The 16,270-nt window shown below is 43.7% G+C and overlaps 1 protein-coding gene across 2 annotated transcripts in view; it reads right to left on the bottom strand.

Annotated features, from left to right (window-relative positions):
* Positions 1-16,270, bottom strand: part of PI4KA (phosphatidylinositol 4-kinase alpha) — a 261,800-nt gene that overhangs the window by 183,267 nt on the left and 62,263 nt on the right. Inside the window, exons 18-19 of one of the 2 annotated variants that reach the window (XM_033956600.1) lie at positions 13,740-13,908; positions 1,143-1,193 (exon numbers count right to left, since the gene is read on the bottom strand). In XM_033956600.1, the coding sequence (XP_033812491.1) occupies positions 1,143-1,193; positions 13,740-13,908 (220 nt within the window). The remainder of the gene's footprint in view (positions 1-1,142; positions 1,194-13,739; positions 13,909-16,270) is intronic. The other variant, XM_033956601.1, reaches the window with a different exon arrangement.

Genomic DNA, 16,270 nt, shown 5'->3' with positions numbered 1-16,270 from the left:
TGTACTTCCCAATGTCTACTCATCTGTAGAAGTCTCTTCACCATCACCTTCTCCTCCTCCTGTTTACAGTCCCCTCACTCCTTAATTCTTCTTTCCTTTTACCATCACTTGAATTGTACATCGCCTTGAACCTATTTAGGCATAGAGCAACTCACAAATTGTAGATTAGATTAGCCAGCTGCATAAACCTGGATATTCAATGCTGGTGCCCAGAATGGCCTACACTGAATATCCGTGGCAGTTAAAAAAAATGTTCATTGCCACTGGCTGAGTATGTACTTCTTCCTGTTACCTTTTACCTGCATGACTAGAGGCAGGGCTGGAAGCATTTTAAGGGCACAGCTAAACTCTAACAAGCCAACACCAATATTCACTACTGGCTGACTAAACATATGCAGCTGTCTGGTCAGGGAAAAGTGCTGTCCCAAAGTTATCTGGTTATATTCAGCGGCACATATATCCAGATGCCTTTATCTTGAAATTTACCTTTCAGGAGGCTTTTTATGTCACTGTGTGCCAAAGGGGAAGTGGAGAGTAGAAGCACAGAGAGGGTAGGCATCCATAGCTTATTTTTTGAATGAGGAGAGTGGCATAGTGGTTAGAGCTACAGCCTCAGCACTCTGAGGTTATGGGTTCAATCCCCACGCTGCTTCTTGTGACCCTGGGCAAGTCACTTAATCCTCCACTGCCCTAGGTACATTAGATAGACTGTGAGCCCACCAGAACAGATAGGGGAAATGCTTGAAGTACCTATATGTAAACTGCTTTGAGTGTGGTTATAAGCCCAAACCCCTTTCTCTAAACAGAGTTGACTAACTTCAAGATATCTGGTGAAAAAATAAATCTATCTGATAAAATTAATGTGCCTAAAATCAGATAGGCTGTCAGGCTTTATTAACCTGTTGTTTTGCAATATCGAACACCACAGAATTAGCAGCTAAGCTACACCCTCAAATAAAACTTGAAACATCATTTGGCAAAAGACAGCAAGATGTCTGCATTGCTCACACAATTCCAGCCCGATCTCTGGTGCACACCTGCAGCACTGAAAGGACAGTGAGCACAGTATTGTGCCTAATGCTCAATTCATTCTTATCACCAGAGTTCTTTAAACTGAAGTTACTTTGGAAATAATTACTTACCACAGCAATTACAGGAATGAGCACCCCCAGGTTCCCTGCACTACTGGATGCCTAGGAAGGGAAAGTTTTAAAAAACAACAAAAAAAACTTTATTTAATTTATTATTTACTACCTACAAGCCTGAAGTTTCACATCTCCTGTGTACATTCAGGTACAGCATGGTTTTCCCTTTTCCTGTCTCTTGCAAAAGAGGGTTAAATGACTTATGCAAGATTACAAGATGTTGCAGAAGATTTTGAAACTGGCTTCTCTAGTTCTCAGTCTACCGCTCTAACCATTAGGCTACTCCTCTAAAGAGAATTAAAGAAGAAATTACACAGAACAATACAGCATATATAAATGAGAACAAACCATTGCACCTGGTCATAATCTGACCAAATGAAAGTGGATAAAACAGCAGTCAGTCAGTTTACCAACTAAACCTGCTAAAAGAAAATATAAAAGGGCCTGATATTCAGCCAGCGGCTTTCAATGTTTTGCTGACCTCTAGTTTTCAGTTTGGCACTAATCCGTTATTTTCAGCAGCATTAGTTGCTGAAAATTAAAGGTTAACCCTGAACAGGTAATTTAACCAGCCAGGAGCCTTTTCTGGCCAGTTAAATTGCTTTGAATATTGTTCCCATACAGTATATAAAACCCAATTTCTTTTCATAGTGCAATAAAAATCTTACACAATGACACAAGTAGAATCCTCAGAGAAAGGGCTCAATTTCCCTTCTTACTGCAGTTCCACAAACCCAGCATGCACTCTGGCTTTAAGAACCCTGTGGTATTTATGAGTTTACTACTACTATTAATGATTTCTCTGGCGCTATCAGATGCATGCAGCGCTGCACAGTCACAAAGAGTAAGAGTTTAGTAGGCAGTTATGAGTTTAGCACGTAGCCATGGTACCAAATCAGAGTTCATGGATAAAGGAAGTTAGTTACTAGGCTTGGGCTCAAACCAATTGATTTATGAACACATAACAACAGATGTGTACAGTAAGTTCACACGTTTGCTTATACTTGTACCCAGGGCTTAATTTGCAGATAAAAATGAAGTGGAACTGTGGGCCAGGAGCAGGAGCTTACCTCACTGCTACCCATCTCTGACCATCATCTGATAACCTTCACACTTACTCACCCTCCCCGTCATGCCCAGTCATCACCAACAAGTTTCAAAATCTTCAAGCCCTTGATCCTTCCATGCTCTCCACATCTCCACAATGTCATCCAAGTCTGTCAACAAGTATGTCTCATCACACTCCCCTGCTCTTAACACCCTTTCTCCCCCCTGTTTCCTGCTCTGTCAGATGTACCAAACCTCAACTCTGTAAAACTTTGTGAAACACAAATGCAGAGATGCCTTGAACCCATGAGGGCACAATAAGTTTCCCTGCAGAGATCCTCAGGAGATTCAGGTCAGGAATTTGACTTTGATTTTGTAAATTTGATGTTTGAAGCTTGCACCTCTCCCTCCGTATCCACAGGGATTAGGTACAAAGCTGCACTGCAAAGTGTGAAAAACCACTAATAACTTCTCAGCCAGCTCTGACCCACCCCTGCCTTCCTCCCGTCTTCCTCCTGTGCTTTAAATACAAACTCTCACTCAAACAAACCATCCAAGACCTTACCTGGTGGTCTAGCGGGCTTTCAGGGCAGGAGTGATCTTCCTACACTCCTGCCCCGTGCAGATCATTCATAGGAAATGGCTGTGGGAGTTCCAGTCGTAGTCTCGAGAGACTACGGGAGCTCATGGAAGCTATTTCCTATGAGTGATCTGCATGGGGCAGGAGCGTAGGAAAATTGCTCCTGCCCCAAAAACCCGCTAGACCACCAGGTAATGCTTAAAAATAGCCCAAAAAATTAAATTTGCCTCACCCTCCCCCCCAAAAATCGCGAATAACCGAATCTGTGGATGCTGAAACCGCGGATTCTGAGGGAGAAGTGTATAAAGCATCTGCACAGTTGTCGCCCGAGGTTGCACATGGGGGTGTACCTTCGCAAAGTGCAGTTCCCCAGCAGAAAGCTTTACTGCAGGAACCAGAGATCCAATCAGATAAGGACTGGGATGACTGGGGGTCAGGGTCAATGCTTTTGCTCCCTCAAAGTGAATCCTCAGATTTAAAGGATTCCGAGTCTCGGATTCCAAGTCTCAGGTGGGAGATAACAGCCAAGAGTCTGTGGCAGCCCTAGACCAGGGAGAGGCCCCAACGTGGTGCAGGCTTTTCAAACCAGCAGATTTGATGGAAGTCATTACAGTATCTTTGCGGAAATTAAATTTGGAACTCCTGCAGACTTTCACAGCTCAAATATTGCTTATAAGTAGATCCAAGACCCAGTCCACATTTTTTCCTTCGCATCCAGAGATAATCATGATGCTGTTGGAGCACTGGGAGGCACCCAAGGGCTTTTAAAGGAGAAATGCTCTAAGTCATTGCCAGAAAGCAGACCATGTGCCCTGGGGGGAGGGGGTCAAACCATGGTTCTTTTGGGGGCTGCAAGTGGTCTCGCCATGCAGCAATGGGCTCCTTTGCTCAGAGATCTAGACAGAGGTTCAGGGGCTCCAGACAACCTCAGGCATCAACACTCCACCTGGCAGCTATTACCAAGAAGTCTCAATGACACCAAGCCAGAGCCTAAGCATCCCTGAATAGGAGGAAGACTCTTGGAGCACAAGGAAGCCTGGGCGAGGATCTGTTTAGACAAAAGGTTGCTGGACATCATTCAAAAGGGTTCATACTCTTCGGGAATTATTTGTAGATTCTCCAGTAGGAAGACTTGAGAAAGCAGTCAGTCAGAGTGACAGTAAAACATAGTAACATAGTAGATGACAGCAGATAAAGTCCTGAATGGTCCATCCAGTCTGCCCAACTCTACCCATTCTTTAAATTACTGATTTAATTTAAATTTTCCTTCTTCTTCACTATTGCTGGGCCAGAACCTAAAGCTCTGCCTGGTACAATGCTTAAGTTCCATCTACTGAAGTCTCCATCAAAGCTCACTCCAGCCCATCTAAACCATTCCAGCCATCGAAACCCTCCCCAGCCCATCCTCAAACAAACGGCCATATACGGACATAGATCGTGCAAGTCTGTCCAGTACTGGTCTTAATTTTTTCTGATTCAAGATCCTCTGTGTTCATCCTACACTTTTTGGAATTCTTGTCACAGTTTTCTTTTCCACCACCTCCCTCGGGAGCGCATTCCAAGCATCCACCACCCTCTTCGTAAAGAAGAGTTTCCTTACATTGCTCGTGAGTCTATCACCCCTCAGCCTCAAATTATGCCCTCTGGTTTTACCATTTTCCTTTCTCCGGAAAATATTTTGTTCTATGTTAATACCTTTTAAGTATTTTAACTTCTGAATCATATCTCCTCTGTCCCTCCTTTCCTTTAGGGTATACATATTCAGGGCTTCCAGTCTCTCCTCATACGTCTTTTGGCGCAAACCTTCTATCATTTTCGTCGCCCTCCTCTGGACCGCTTCAAGTCTTCTTATGTCTTTCGCCAGATATCGTCTCCAAAACTTAACACAATATTCCAAGTGAGGCCTCACCAACAACCTATACAGGTGTATCAATACCTTCTTTCTTCTACTAGTTACGCCTCTCTTTATGCAGCCCAGCATCCTTCTGGCAACAGCTACCACCTTGTCACACTCTTTCTTCTCTTTAAGATCTTCGGACACTATCACCCCAAGGTCCCTCTCCCCATCTATGCATATCAGACTCTCACCTCCCAGCATTTAAGGCTCCTTCTGATTACTAATCCCCAAATGCATTACTCTGCATTTCTTTTCATTGAATTTTAGTTGCCAGATATTAGACCAGGGGTACCCACACTTTTTTGACTCGCGAGCTACTTTTAAAATGACCAAGTCAAAATGATCTACCAACAATAAAATTTTTAAAAAACACAACGCACACTGTACGCATAGAATTGTTAATTATCATTCCTATTCCGGGGTTTTTTCAAAGAGGTCAAAGCAGATGACTCTATGCACTATCACCTCAGTAACAACCATACAAAAATAGACAAATACCCACCCCCTCTCTTTTTACTAAACCATAATAGCATTTTTTAGCGCAGGGAGCTGCGCTGAATGCCCAGCGCTGCTCTCGACGCTCATAGGCTCCCTGCGCTAAAAACCACTATTGCGGTTTAGTAAAAGGGGAAAGACCTAGAACAATTACTTTCGCCCTCTACTTATGAGAAATTTAGGAAACGTCTAAAAACACACCTGTTCCTAAAACATCTTGACAACTGATCCACTTATCTCTTTCCCCTCAATAGCGACCTACTGTCCTTTTGATCACTTTTCTCCTCAACAATGAATTTCCTGTCTAATTACTTCTCTTTCTTCTTCCCCTCTTGAAGTCAGTCTATTTGTACCTTTGCTTAATCTTTTGTAAACCGCATAGAACTTCACGGTATTGCGGTATATAAGCTGTTATTATTATTATTATTATTATATTGTAAAATATAGACAGCAGATATAAATTCAGACGCATTTTGATCACTAAATTTAAAATAAAATCATTTTTCCTACCTTGTCTGGTGATTTCATGAGTCTCTGGTTGCACTTTCTTCTTCTGACTGTGCATCCAATCTTTCTTTCAGCCTGTATGCTTCCTCTCCTCCAAACCTCATTCCCTGCCCCAACTTTTTCTTCCTCTCTCCCTGCCCTTTCTTTCTTTTTTTTTTTAATTTATTTATCATTTTCAAACATATATCAAGCATATTAACTTGTACAGAAAGAAGTTTAACATATGAACATATTCCATCTAATTAACATTAAAACAAAAGAGAAGAAAAAAAAATATATATGCTAACTTTACTCAAGTCCTACATTAGGATCCAAGATTAACAATATGCGAGAATATTAGGAAAATAATCACTAATATGAAACTATAGAACTAAGGACTAATGCCTATATTAATAAAGAGCTAATGATGTTGTTCTTCCTTCAGACGAGATGATACCAAGAAATTAGTTAACTGAATTGGTTCATAGAAAACATACTTGATCTGGCGGTGATTCACTATACACTTACAAGGTTGCCTTAAATAAAAAGTAGCCCCTAAAGCTAAAACACCTGGCTTCAAAAGAAGAAATTCACGTCGTCGCTTCTGCGTTTCACGTGAGAGATCGGGAAACATCTGGATTTTAAGTCCAATAAATTCTTTTTGTCTATTTTTAAAGAATAGTCTCAAAATCCATGCCTTATCTGGCTGAAGAGCCACTGTTAGAATTAATGTCGCTGGAGTTGCCAATTCTTTTTCTGATGTTTCAAGTAAAGTTGAAACATCTAATGCTTCTTGGTTGTTAGTCACATATGGTTGAACTTGATTTTTTGTAGGCAAGTAATAAACCTGGGAGAATGGAGGCATACACTCCTCCGTAACTCCCAGTATTTCTTTTAAGTATCTTTTAACCATTTCTCTAGGGGGCACCATAGCGACCCTTGGGAAATTAATCAATCTTAGGTTATTACCACGAGCATTATTTTCCAACGACTCAATTTTTCTCCTAAGATTTGTATTATCTTTAATTAGTGTCTCTTGAACATTTTTGAAAGATATCAAGTCCTGTTCCATTTTCCCACTAGTCTCTTTAGACAAAAGCATATCATTTTGAAGTTCTTTTATCTCTATTGTTTGTTCAATTAGCTTCCCTTCTATATATTGAAAATGGGGACTTATGGCTTTACCTAAGTTAGCCACAAGATCCCATAATGATTCCAGAGTCACTTCAGTGGGTTTAGTTATAGAAATTTCACCTTGGTTAGTGAAAAAATGCTCACCGTCAGTTAAAACCACTTGGGTTTCTCCCTTCTGGGCTTGTCCTTCACTTGAAGTTGATATTGCCTCGGTTCCCCCAATGGGGCTCTCTTGGTGAAGTTCCCCATCTCCCAGGCTCTCCGTGGGAAACTTGCCTCCAGAGGAGGAGACAATCCAATCCACGGGGTCTCCCCACTCCGTGGAGAGCTTGTGGTCCGAGGCTGTGAGGGCGGCGCTCTAGCGTCAGGGCTGAGGGTGGTGTCCGGCCCAAGGAGATTCGCCGCGGTCCTGCCTTCTCTCAGCGTCTCCAGCGGGCCCACAACTGACGCCGGTGGGGCACTTTGTATCCTCCTCAGTAATTCATCGATAGTGCCGACCGAGATTCCTGCGGTGTGCCGAGAGGCAGCAGCAGCACTCCGTCCTCGTCTCTTTGGCATGTCTGTAAGTACTAACCCCTCTCACCGAAAATTCCTTTATATCAGATGAGTTCTGAGGAGCGTTCCTCAGCTCTAGAGGTATGCGGCCATCTTGGATCCCAGTTTTATCCTGCCCTTTCTTTCTTTCTCTCTTCATGCCCCCTTTCTTTTTTTCTGTTTCTCTTCTTTCCTTCTGTTTCCCTGCCTGCCCCCTTTCTTTCTTTCTCCCTGCCCTTCCCCAAGCCACTGCCACTTGCCACTGCCGCTGCCATCCGGGAACAGGATCCAAACGCCACCAATGGATAACAGGCCCCAAAGCCGACACCGCCCCATGCTCTCTCTGCTTCGGGTCGATCAATCTTCCTCTCCCCGACGTCAATTCTGCCGTCGGAGAGGAAGTTCCGCCCAGCCAGGCAGCGATTGGCTGGCCCAAACTTCCTCTCCGACGGCAGAATTGACGTCGGGGAGAGGAAGATTGATCGGCCCGATAGATCGCCAAGGCAAAGTGAGTCCTGGATGATCGACTCACTTTGCCTTTGCGAACTACCGGTCATCATGATCGACCTATTGGGCACCCCTGTATTAGACCATTTCTCTAACTTTTGCAGATCCTTTTTCATGTTTTCCACTTCCTCCTCGGTGTCTACTCTGTTATAGACCTTGGTATCATCTGCAAAAAGGCAAACTTTTCCTTCTAACCCTTCAGCAATGTCACTCACAAACATATTGAACAGGATCAGCCCCAGCACCGAACCTTGAGGGACTCCACTACTCACCTTTCCTTCCTCCAAGCAACTTCCATTAACCACCACCCTCTAGCATCTGTCTGACAACCAGTTTCTAATCCAGTTCACCACTTTGGGTCCTAACTTCAGTTCATCAAGTTTGTTCAAGAGCTTCCTATGAGGAACCATGTCAAAGGCTTTGCTGAAATATAAGTAAATTATATCTAAACTATGTCCTTGATTCAGTTCTCTGGTCACCCAATCAAAAAATTCAATCAGGTTTGTTTGATACAATTTACTTTTAGTAAAGCCATGTTGCCTTGGATCCTATAATCCATTAGATTCTAGGAAGTTCACTATCCTTTCTTTCAGCAACACTTCCATTATTTTTCTAATAACCAAAGTGAGGCTTACTGGCCTGTAGTTTCCCACTTCACCTCTGTGACTACTTTTATGTATAGGAACAACATCCGCTCTTCTCCAATCCTCAGGAACCACTCCCATCTCCAGAGATTTACATTACATTACATTACATTACGGATTTCTATTCCGCCTATGCCTTGCGGTTCTAGGCGGATTACAATATAGAAAATAACTGGGACATTCCAGTAGAATTACATTTCAGGATAGGAGTAAGTTACAGGAACAGTGAAGAGTCTTTAATAGGACCCGCCAGAACCTCTCTGTGCTCCCTCAGTATCCTGGGATGGATCCCATCTGGTCTCATTGCTTTGTTCACCTTCAGTTTTTCAAGTTGTTCATAAACACTTTGCTCTGTGAACAGCGCAGAATCTACTCCATTTTCTTGTGTTATTTTGCCAGACCATCTTTGTCCTTTTCCTGGATTTTCTTCCATGAACACAGAAGTATTTGTTTAGCATGTTTGCTTTTTCTTTAGTTTCGCAATTCCATTTTTCAAATGTGACTAGGACAAGAGGTCATAGACTGAAATTGAGGGGCGACAGGCCCAGGACAAATGTCAGAAAGTTCTGTTTTACACAGCGAGTGGTGGATGCTTGGAATGCTCTCCCGGAGGAGGTAGTGACGGAAACCTCCATTATGGGATTCAAAGGCAATTTGGATGCACACCTCCTTGCAAATCACATTAAGGGATACGGGAAAATAAGCTCTTCATCAGGGAACGCCTAGATTGGTCTCCGCGTGTGCGGGTCACCGGACTGGATGGACCAAGGGTCTGATTCGGTGAAGGCATTTCTTATGTTCTTATGTTATCTTCCTCATTTCACTGATATATCTTTGAGTTTACGCCCAGCAGTGTCTACGGTGAGCTGTCAAAGCTCAAGGTTAACAAAGCAATGGGGCCGGACAACCTGCACCCCAGGGTGCTTAGGGAGCTGAGTGATGTCTTGGCGGAGCCACTGTCCCGCTCTTCAACCTCTCCCTTAGTACAGGCAGCGTCCCGTTGGACTGGAGGACGGCTAACGTCATTCCACTCCACAAGAAAGGCTCAAAGATGGAGACAGCAAACTACAGACCAGTGAGTCTAACATCGATAGTGAGCAAACTAATGGAAACTCTAATCAAACACCAATTAGATAAGATCCTGGATGAAGAGAATCTACGGGATCCCGACAACATGGATTTACTAAGGGGAGATCCTGCCAATCCAACCTGATCAGCTTCTTTGACTGGGTAACGGGGAAGCTGGATATTGGGGAGTCCCTGGACATCGTGTACCTGGACTTTAGCAAAGCATTCGATAGCGTACCACACCGCAGGTTACTGAGCAAGATGAGTTCTATAGGATTAGGTAACACATTGACGAAATGGGTTGGGAGCTGGCTTGGAGGTAGGCTCCAAAGGGTGGTGGTGAACGGCACCCCCTCCGAAATGATGGAGGTGATTAGTGGAGTACCACAGGGCTCAGTCTTGGGTCCAATCCTATTCAACATCTTTATAAGAGACTTGGCAGAAGGGCTTCGAGGTAAAATAACATTATTCGCCGATGACGCCAAACTGAGTAATGTAGTCGGCAAATGCACAACAGACGAAGATTCAGTGCCCGACAACATGATGCACGACCTACTCCTACTGGAGCGATGGTCTAGGACATGGCAACTCAACTTCAATGCCAAAAAATGCAAAGTTATGCACCTGGGCAGCCAGAATCCATGCAAGTCTTATACCCTTAATGGCGAGATCCTAGCAAAAACGGTAGCAGAACGAGACTTGGGGGTAATCGTCAGTGAGGACATGAAGTCTGCCAATCAAGTGGAGCAGGCTTCGTCCAAGGCAAGACAAATCATGGGCTGCATACGAAGGGGTTTCGTCAGTCGTAAGGCGGAAGTCATTATGCCATTGTATAGATCCATGGTGAGGCCCCACCTGGAATACTGTGTGCAATTCTGGAGGCCGCATTATCGCAAGGATGTGCTGAGACTGGAGTCGGTGCAAAGAATGGCCACCCGGATGGTCTCGGGACTCAAGGATCTCCCATATGAAAAACGGCTTGACAAATTACAGCTATACTCGCTCGAGGAGCGCAGAGAGAGGGGGGACATGATCGAGACGTTCAAGTATCTTACGGGCCGCATCGAGGCGGAGGAAGATATCTTCTTTTTCAAGGGTCCCACGACAACAAGAGGGCATCCGTTGAAAATCAGGGGCGGGAAACTACGAGGTGACACCAGGAAATTCTTTTTCACTGAAAGAGTGGTTGATCGCTGGAATAGTCTTCCACTACAGGTGATTGAGGCCAGCAGCGTGCCTGATTTTAAGGCCAAATGGGATCGGCACATGGGATCTATTCACAGGGCAAAGGTAGGGGAGGGACATTAAGGTGGGCAGACTAGATGGGCCGTGGGCCCTTATCTGCCGTCTATTTCTATGTTTCTATGTTTCTATCTGAAAAAATTTTTGTCTCCCCTTTTTACATTTTTAGCCATTTACTCTTCCGTCTGTACTTTTGCCAGACATATCTCTCTCTCTTGGTTTCTTTCAATTTCATTTGGTAGTTCTTTCTGTACTCCTCTTATTGGGGGTTTTAATATTTCAGGAACACCAACTCTTTTATCGGTTTCCTTTTTCTCTTGTTCTTATTTATTTTCTTCAAATAATGGTCCGTAGCCATTTTTATTGCTCCTTTCAGCTTAGACCACTGTTTTTCTACTTCTCTTATGTCCTCCCATCCTAACAACTCTTTCTTCAGGTAATCTCCCATTTTATTAAAGTCCATACATTTGAAATCTAGGACAATAAAACGGCTTCTGGAGATCCAGGCTGTGGAGTCAGTACCAGACACAGAATCAGGCTTGGGCAGATACTAGATATATTTTATTGTGCCCAAAAAAGAATCAGACAATTGGAGGTGCCCAGATCCAAATAGAGACTATGCGTTTGGTCATAGCCTTGGTGGCACCAGGGGAATTCCTAGCCTTGATGAATTTGACGGAGGCTTACTTACATATTCCCAGAACACAGAAAGTTTCTCAGGTTCCATGTACTGGAGAGGCTTTTCTAGTTTTTGGTGCTCCCTTTTAAGTTAGCAATGGCACCTCCCATCTTTAGAAAGGTGATGGTGGTAGCTGCAGCATACTAGTGCAAAGCAGAGATTCAGGTTCATCCATACTTGGACGATGGGCTGATCAGAACCCTGTCCAAAGACAAAGGTTGCCAGTGGCACAAGTTGTGCAGCTCCTGCAGGACCTGGGATGGATTATCAATTTCTGGAAGAATCACCTGGACCTGGTCCAGTCTCTGGAGTACCTGGGGATTCTTTTCAACACAGCATAAGCCATGTTTCCCTTCTGGAAGTGCACAAACCAAAGTTCAGATGCCAGATTTTGGAGATCCTGGCAATGCCAGCTTCTATAGCTTGGTACTACCTGCAATTGCTAGGGTCCATAGTAGCGACCATAGACGTGGTGCCGTGGGAGAAAGCTCATCTTAGTCCTCTTCAGAGTGCACTACTATCCCCCTGGTCTTCGCAAATGGATCTGCTCCATATGCAGTTGCCCTAGAAGGCGAAAGTGCATGAAAGTCTGTGCTGGTGGCTCTGGGCAAAGATGCTGTCCAATGGATTACCTCTCCACATTTCCTCCTGGCTGATACTGACAGCAGATGCCAGTTTGTGTGGGCTAGGGAGGTCATTGCAAGGAGCATCCAGTTCAAAGCCACTGGTTACTCTCTCAGAGAAACTGGTACATCAACAAATTAGAACTGAGAACCATTCAGCTGGCACTGCAGGCCTTCGAAAAGTTCCTGGAAGGTAAAGCAGTCAGGGCATACGTCAACAGACAAGAAGACACCAAAAGTGTGTCGTTAAAACTAGAGGCACAATTGTTTGGTTGGGTGGAAGCCCACCTAGAAGCCATATCGGTGGCACATATAGTGGGAGTGAACAATATGCAAGCTGACTTTCTCAGTTGCCAGAACCTGGATCCGGGGGACTGGGCTTTGTTCCAGCATAGTTTCAACAAAATTGTAAAGTGCTGGGATAGACGATAATCAACCAGATGGCATCAGCAGACAACAAGAAAGCCTCTGATACTTCAGCTGGTAATTTGAGCTGGGAAGCGCTGGCGTGGACGCCTTAGTCCAACCTTGGCCAATGAAAGAACTGTTGTATGTGTTTCCCCTGTGGATAATGATAGGCCGAGTCATTCGAAGAATAGCAATCCATCATGGGTTGGTGATTCTAAGGGCACAAATTGGTCCCATCATCCATGGTACACTGGTGTAACTACAATAGGACAGATATTTCAGGCTGCCACTACTTCCAATTGCCCTGGAGGATCCGGAATGTTTTTTGTTTTTTTGTTTTATATATCTTTATTCATTTTCTTATGTTACAGCAAGTGGATTACATAGATTCAATTTGAACTTGGATATACACACTTGATAAACTTATAATAAATTTCAATGAAAAGATAAGAAAATATAAAGTGCATATTAATATATATGAATTTTAAATATAGTAGTTTCCCATCCCTTCCCCCCTCCCTTCCAGTCAATAATACATATTTTTATTTTATTGTATTCCCTTCTGTTTTTTATAATGAAATAAATTATTGAAATATTTTATAATAACAGAAATATACTCCCCTCCCTTTTCCCCTTCCTATCATATATTCTAATCCTGGGAAAATTTATCATTCTTTACAAAAATTTGTTTATGGTCCCCATATTTTTTGAAATTTATTCATATATCCTTTTTGTGTTGCAATAGTAAGTTCCATTTTGTATATATAGCATACCGAATTCCACCAGAAAATGTAGTTCAATCTATCGTGTTGTTTCCAATTCCGGAATGTTTTGAGCTTACGAGATGGCTCTTGAGCATGGAGCTTTAGCACAGAAAGGATATTCAAAGATAATCATAGCTACCCTTTTACGATCCAAGAAGCCAATGACTGTCGCGGCTCATGCTAAGTCCTGGAAGACATTTCAGCATTAGTGTGTTGATCAGAAGGTAGAACCAAATAAAGCTCCCTTATCCATAATCCTGTCAGGATGGTCTTGAAAAGGGCTTGGCAGTTGATTCTCTCAAGGTGCAGGTGGTGAGCTTCTTGTGCTTTAGAGTTCAAGTTGAGAAAGTGTCCTCCAACACTTGAGCAAAACTTCAGATAAATAACAGGAAGAACCTCGATACAAATCTTGGGGTATCTAATTGGGGCAGGTTTCCCATTGAACAGTATTAAAAGATGAACACACACAACAGATTCATGACCTACCTTCAGAGCTGGCCCTTTCTCACTTGCTCTCTCACTGGCTCGCTTTCCTTCCAACCCCAACTGCACAAAGAGTTCCAGAAGATTCATCAGCAGTTCATCCACCAGGTGCTCTCCCTGGATGTTGGCAGCAATATTAGCTAAAGCATTTATAACAGCTAAGGAGCAGTGTCTGAAAAAAGAAAACATACAGTGTAGGTCTACCCAAATAGGAGGCATCACTCAAAAGGAGAGTTATACATTGCATAAGGAGAGGAAGCAGGGCACACATAGAGCGTTTCATCTGTGATGTGAGAGGCAGCAGTATTAATGACTAAATGTAAAAGAATCTAGAATAAAGAGGAGCTCAGTACAGGCTGTGCATAAAGTAAATTACTCAAATAGGAGTGAAAACTGGCATGGAACAGTCTCCCGGAAGAGGTGGTAGAAACAGAGACTGGGTTAGGCACGTGGGATTTCTCGGAGAGAGAAAGAGATAATGGTTACTGCGGATGGGCAGACTAGATGGGCCATTATATACCGCAGGACCGTGAAGTTCTATGTGGTTTACAATGGTTAAAAATGCTACAAATAAATTAAGTAAAACTAACAATGTAAAAAGCTAGTGATTTAAAGCTCTAGAGATCAGTTATTGTGGAATAAGATTGTATAAATCAGCTACCTAAGTATTTCAGGAACAGATATGTTTTTAGATGGCTTCTAAATTCCCCATAAGTATTAGTGAGCATAAGTAATTGTTCCAGATCGTTACCCCATAATGCTGCCTAATATGAGAAAAGATGTTGATGTTTTTTTTTAGAGGATGTAAATTTAAAAAACATCATCATCATCTTTTCTCATATCAAGCAGCATTATGGGGTAACTATCTGGAACAATGACTTATGCTCACTAATACTTATGGGGAATTTAGAAGACATCTAAATATGGGCTGGAAAACTGCCCATATGCCGAGAGGCTGGATAAACTGGGGCTCTTCTCTCTGGAAAAGAGGAGGCTCAGGGGGGATATGATAGAGACCTTCAAAATACTTAGGGGCATAGAGAGGGTGGACAGGGACAGGTTCTTCAGACTAAAAGGGACGACAGGTATGAGGGGGCACTCAGAGAAACTGAAGGGAGATAGGTTCAAATCAAATGCAAGGAAGTTTTTCTTCACCCAAAGGGTCGTGGACAAATGGAATGCGCTCCCGGAGGAAGTGATCCGGCAGAGTACAGTATAGGGATTCAAACAGGGATTGGACAGATTCCTGAGGGAAAAGGGGATCATGGGGTACTGAGGGAGGTGCTGGGGTGTTGCATAAGTATAGACAGCTCACCAGGTCGTGCAGGTGCAAGGCCGGAGGGTTAGGACATTGATGGGAAGATAGGACTTCGATGAGAAACCTGGGGGGCAAGGGGGCCCCTTCTGGTGATTAAGGCAGGTCATGACCTGTTGGGCCGCCGCGGGGGCGGACTGCTGGGCGGGATGGACCTCTGGTCTGACGCGGCAGAGGCACTGCTTATGTTCTTATGTTCTTATATCTGTTCCTGAAATACTTAGGTAGCTGATTTGTACAATCTTATTCCATAATAACTGATCTCTAGAGCTGTAAATCACTAGCTTTTACTTTGTTAGTTTTACTTAATTTGTAGCATTTTTAACCATTGTAAACCGCATAGAACTTCACAGTCCTGCGGTATATAAACTGTTATTATTATTTATCTGCCGCTGTGTTTCTATGTTTCTAAAGGGACTGAGAATATCACAGTGCAGGAGGGCAGGAGTAGCCTAATAGTTACTGCAGGGGCTGAGAAAGCACAATTACTTACCGTAACAGTTATTATCCAGGGACAGCAGGCAGATATTCTCAACAGTGGGTGACGTCACCGACGGAACCCCGCAGAGGACAGCCTCGAAAGCAGACCTGCTTGAAGATCTTTGTAAGAGCTTGCGAGTACCCTCCCGCCCAAGTTAGGGCGCGCATCTCCTGTGAGGAACCTCAGTTCAGATACCTAGCTAAGAAGCCAACCAGGGGAGGAGGGTGGGTTGTGAGAATATCTGCCTGCTGTCCCTGGATAACAACTGTTACGGTAAGTAACTGTGCTTTATCCCAGGACAAGCAGGCAGCATATTCTCAACAGTGGGTGACCTCCAAGCTAAGCATAATGGGATGGAGGGAAAGTTAGCAAGTTAAGAAAAAAAGATATTGCAAAACAGATTGGCCAAAATGGCCATCCCTTCTGGAGAAAGTATCCAGACAGTAATGAGAGGTGAACGTATGAACCGAGGACCAAGTGGCAGCCTTGCAGATTTCCTCAATAGGAGTTGATCTGAAGAAAGCTACAGACGCCGCCATTGCTTGAACTCTGTGGCCCGTGACTCGACCCTGCAGAGGGAGACCAGCCTGAGCATAGCAGAAAGAGATGCAAGCAGCCATCTAGTTGGAGATGGTTCGCTTCGAGACAGGGTGCCCCAACTTATTTGGATTGAAGGAAATGAAAAGTTGTGGGGCTGTCCTGTGAGGCTGAGTGCGTTGCAAGTAGAAAGCCAAGGCA

This window comes from Geotrypetes seraphini, chromosome 8 (assembly GCF_902459505.1).
Source record: "Geotrypetes seraphini chromosome 8, aGeoSer1.1, whole genome shotgun sequence".
Lineage (NCBI taxonomy): Eukaryota > Metazoa > Chordata > Amphibia > Gymnophiona > Dermophiidae > Geotrypetes > Geotrypetes seraphini.
This window is presented reverse-complemented; position numbering and strand designations above follow the sequence as displayed.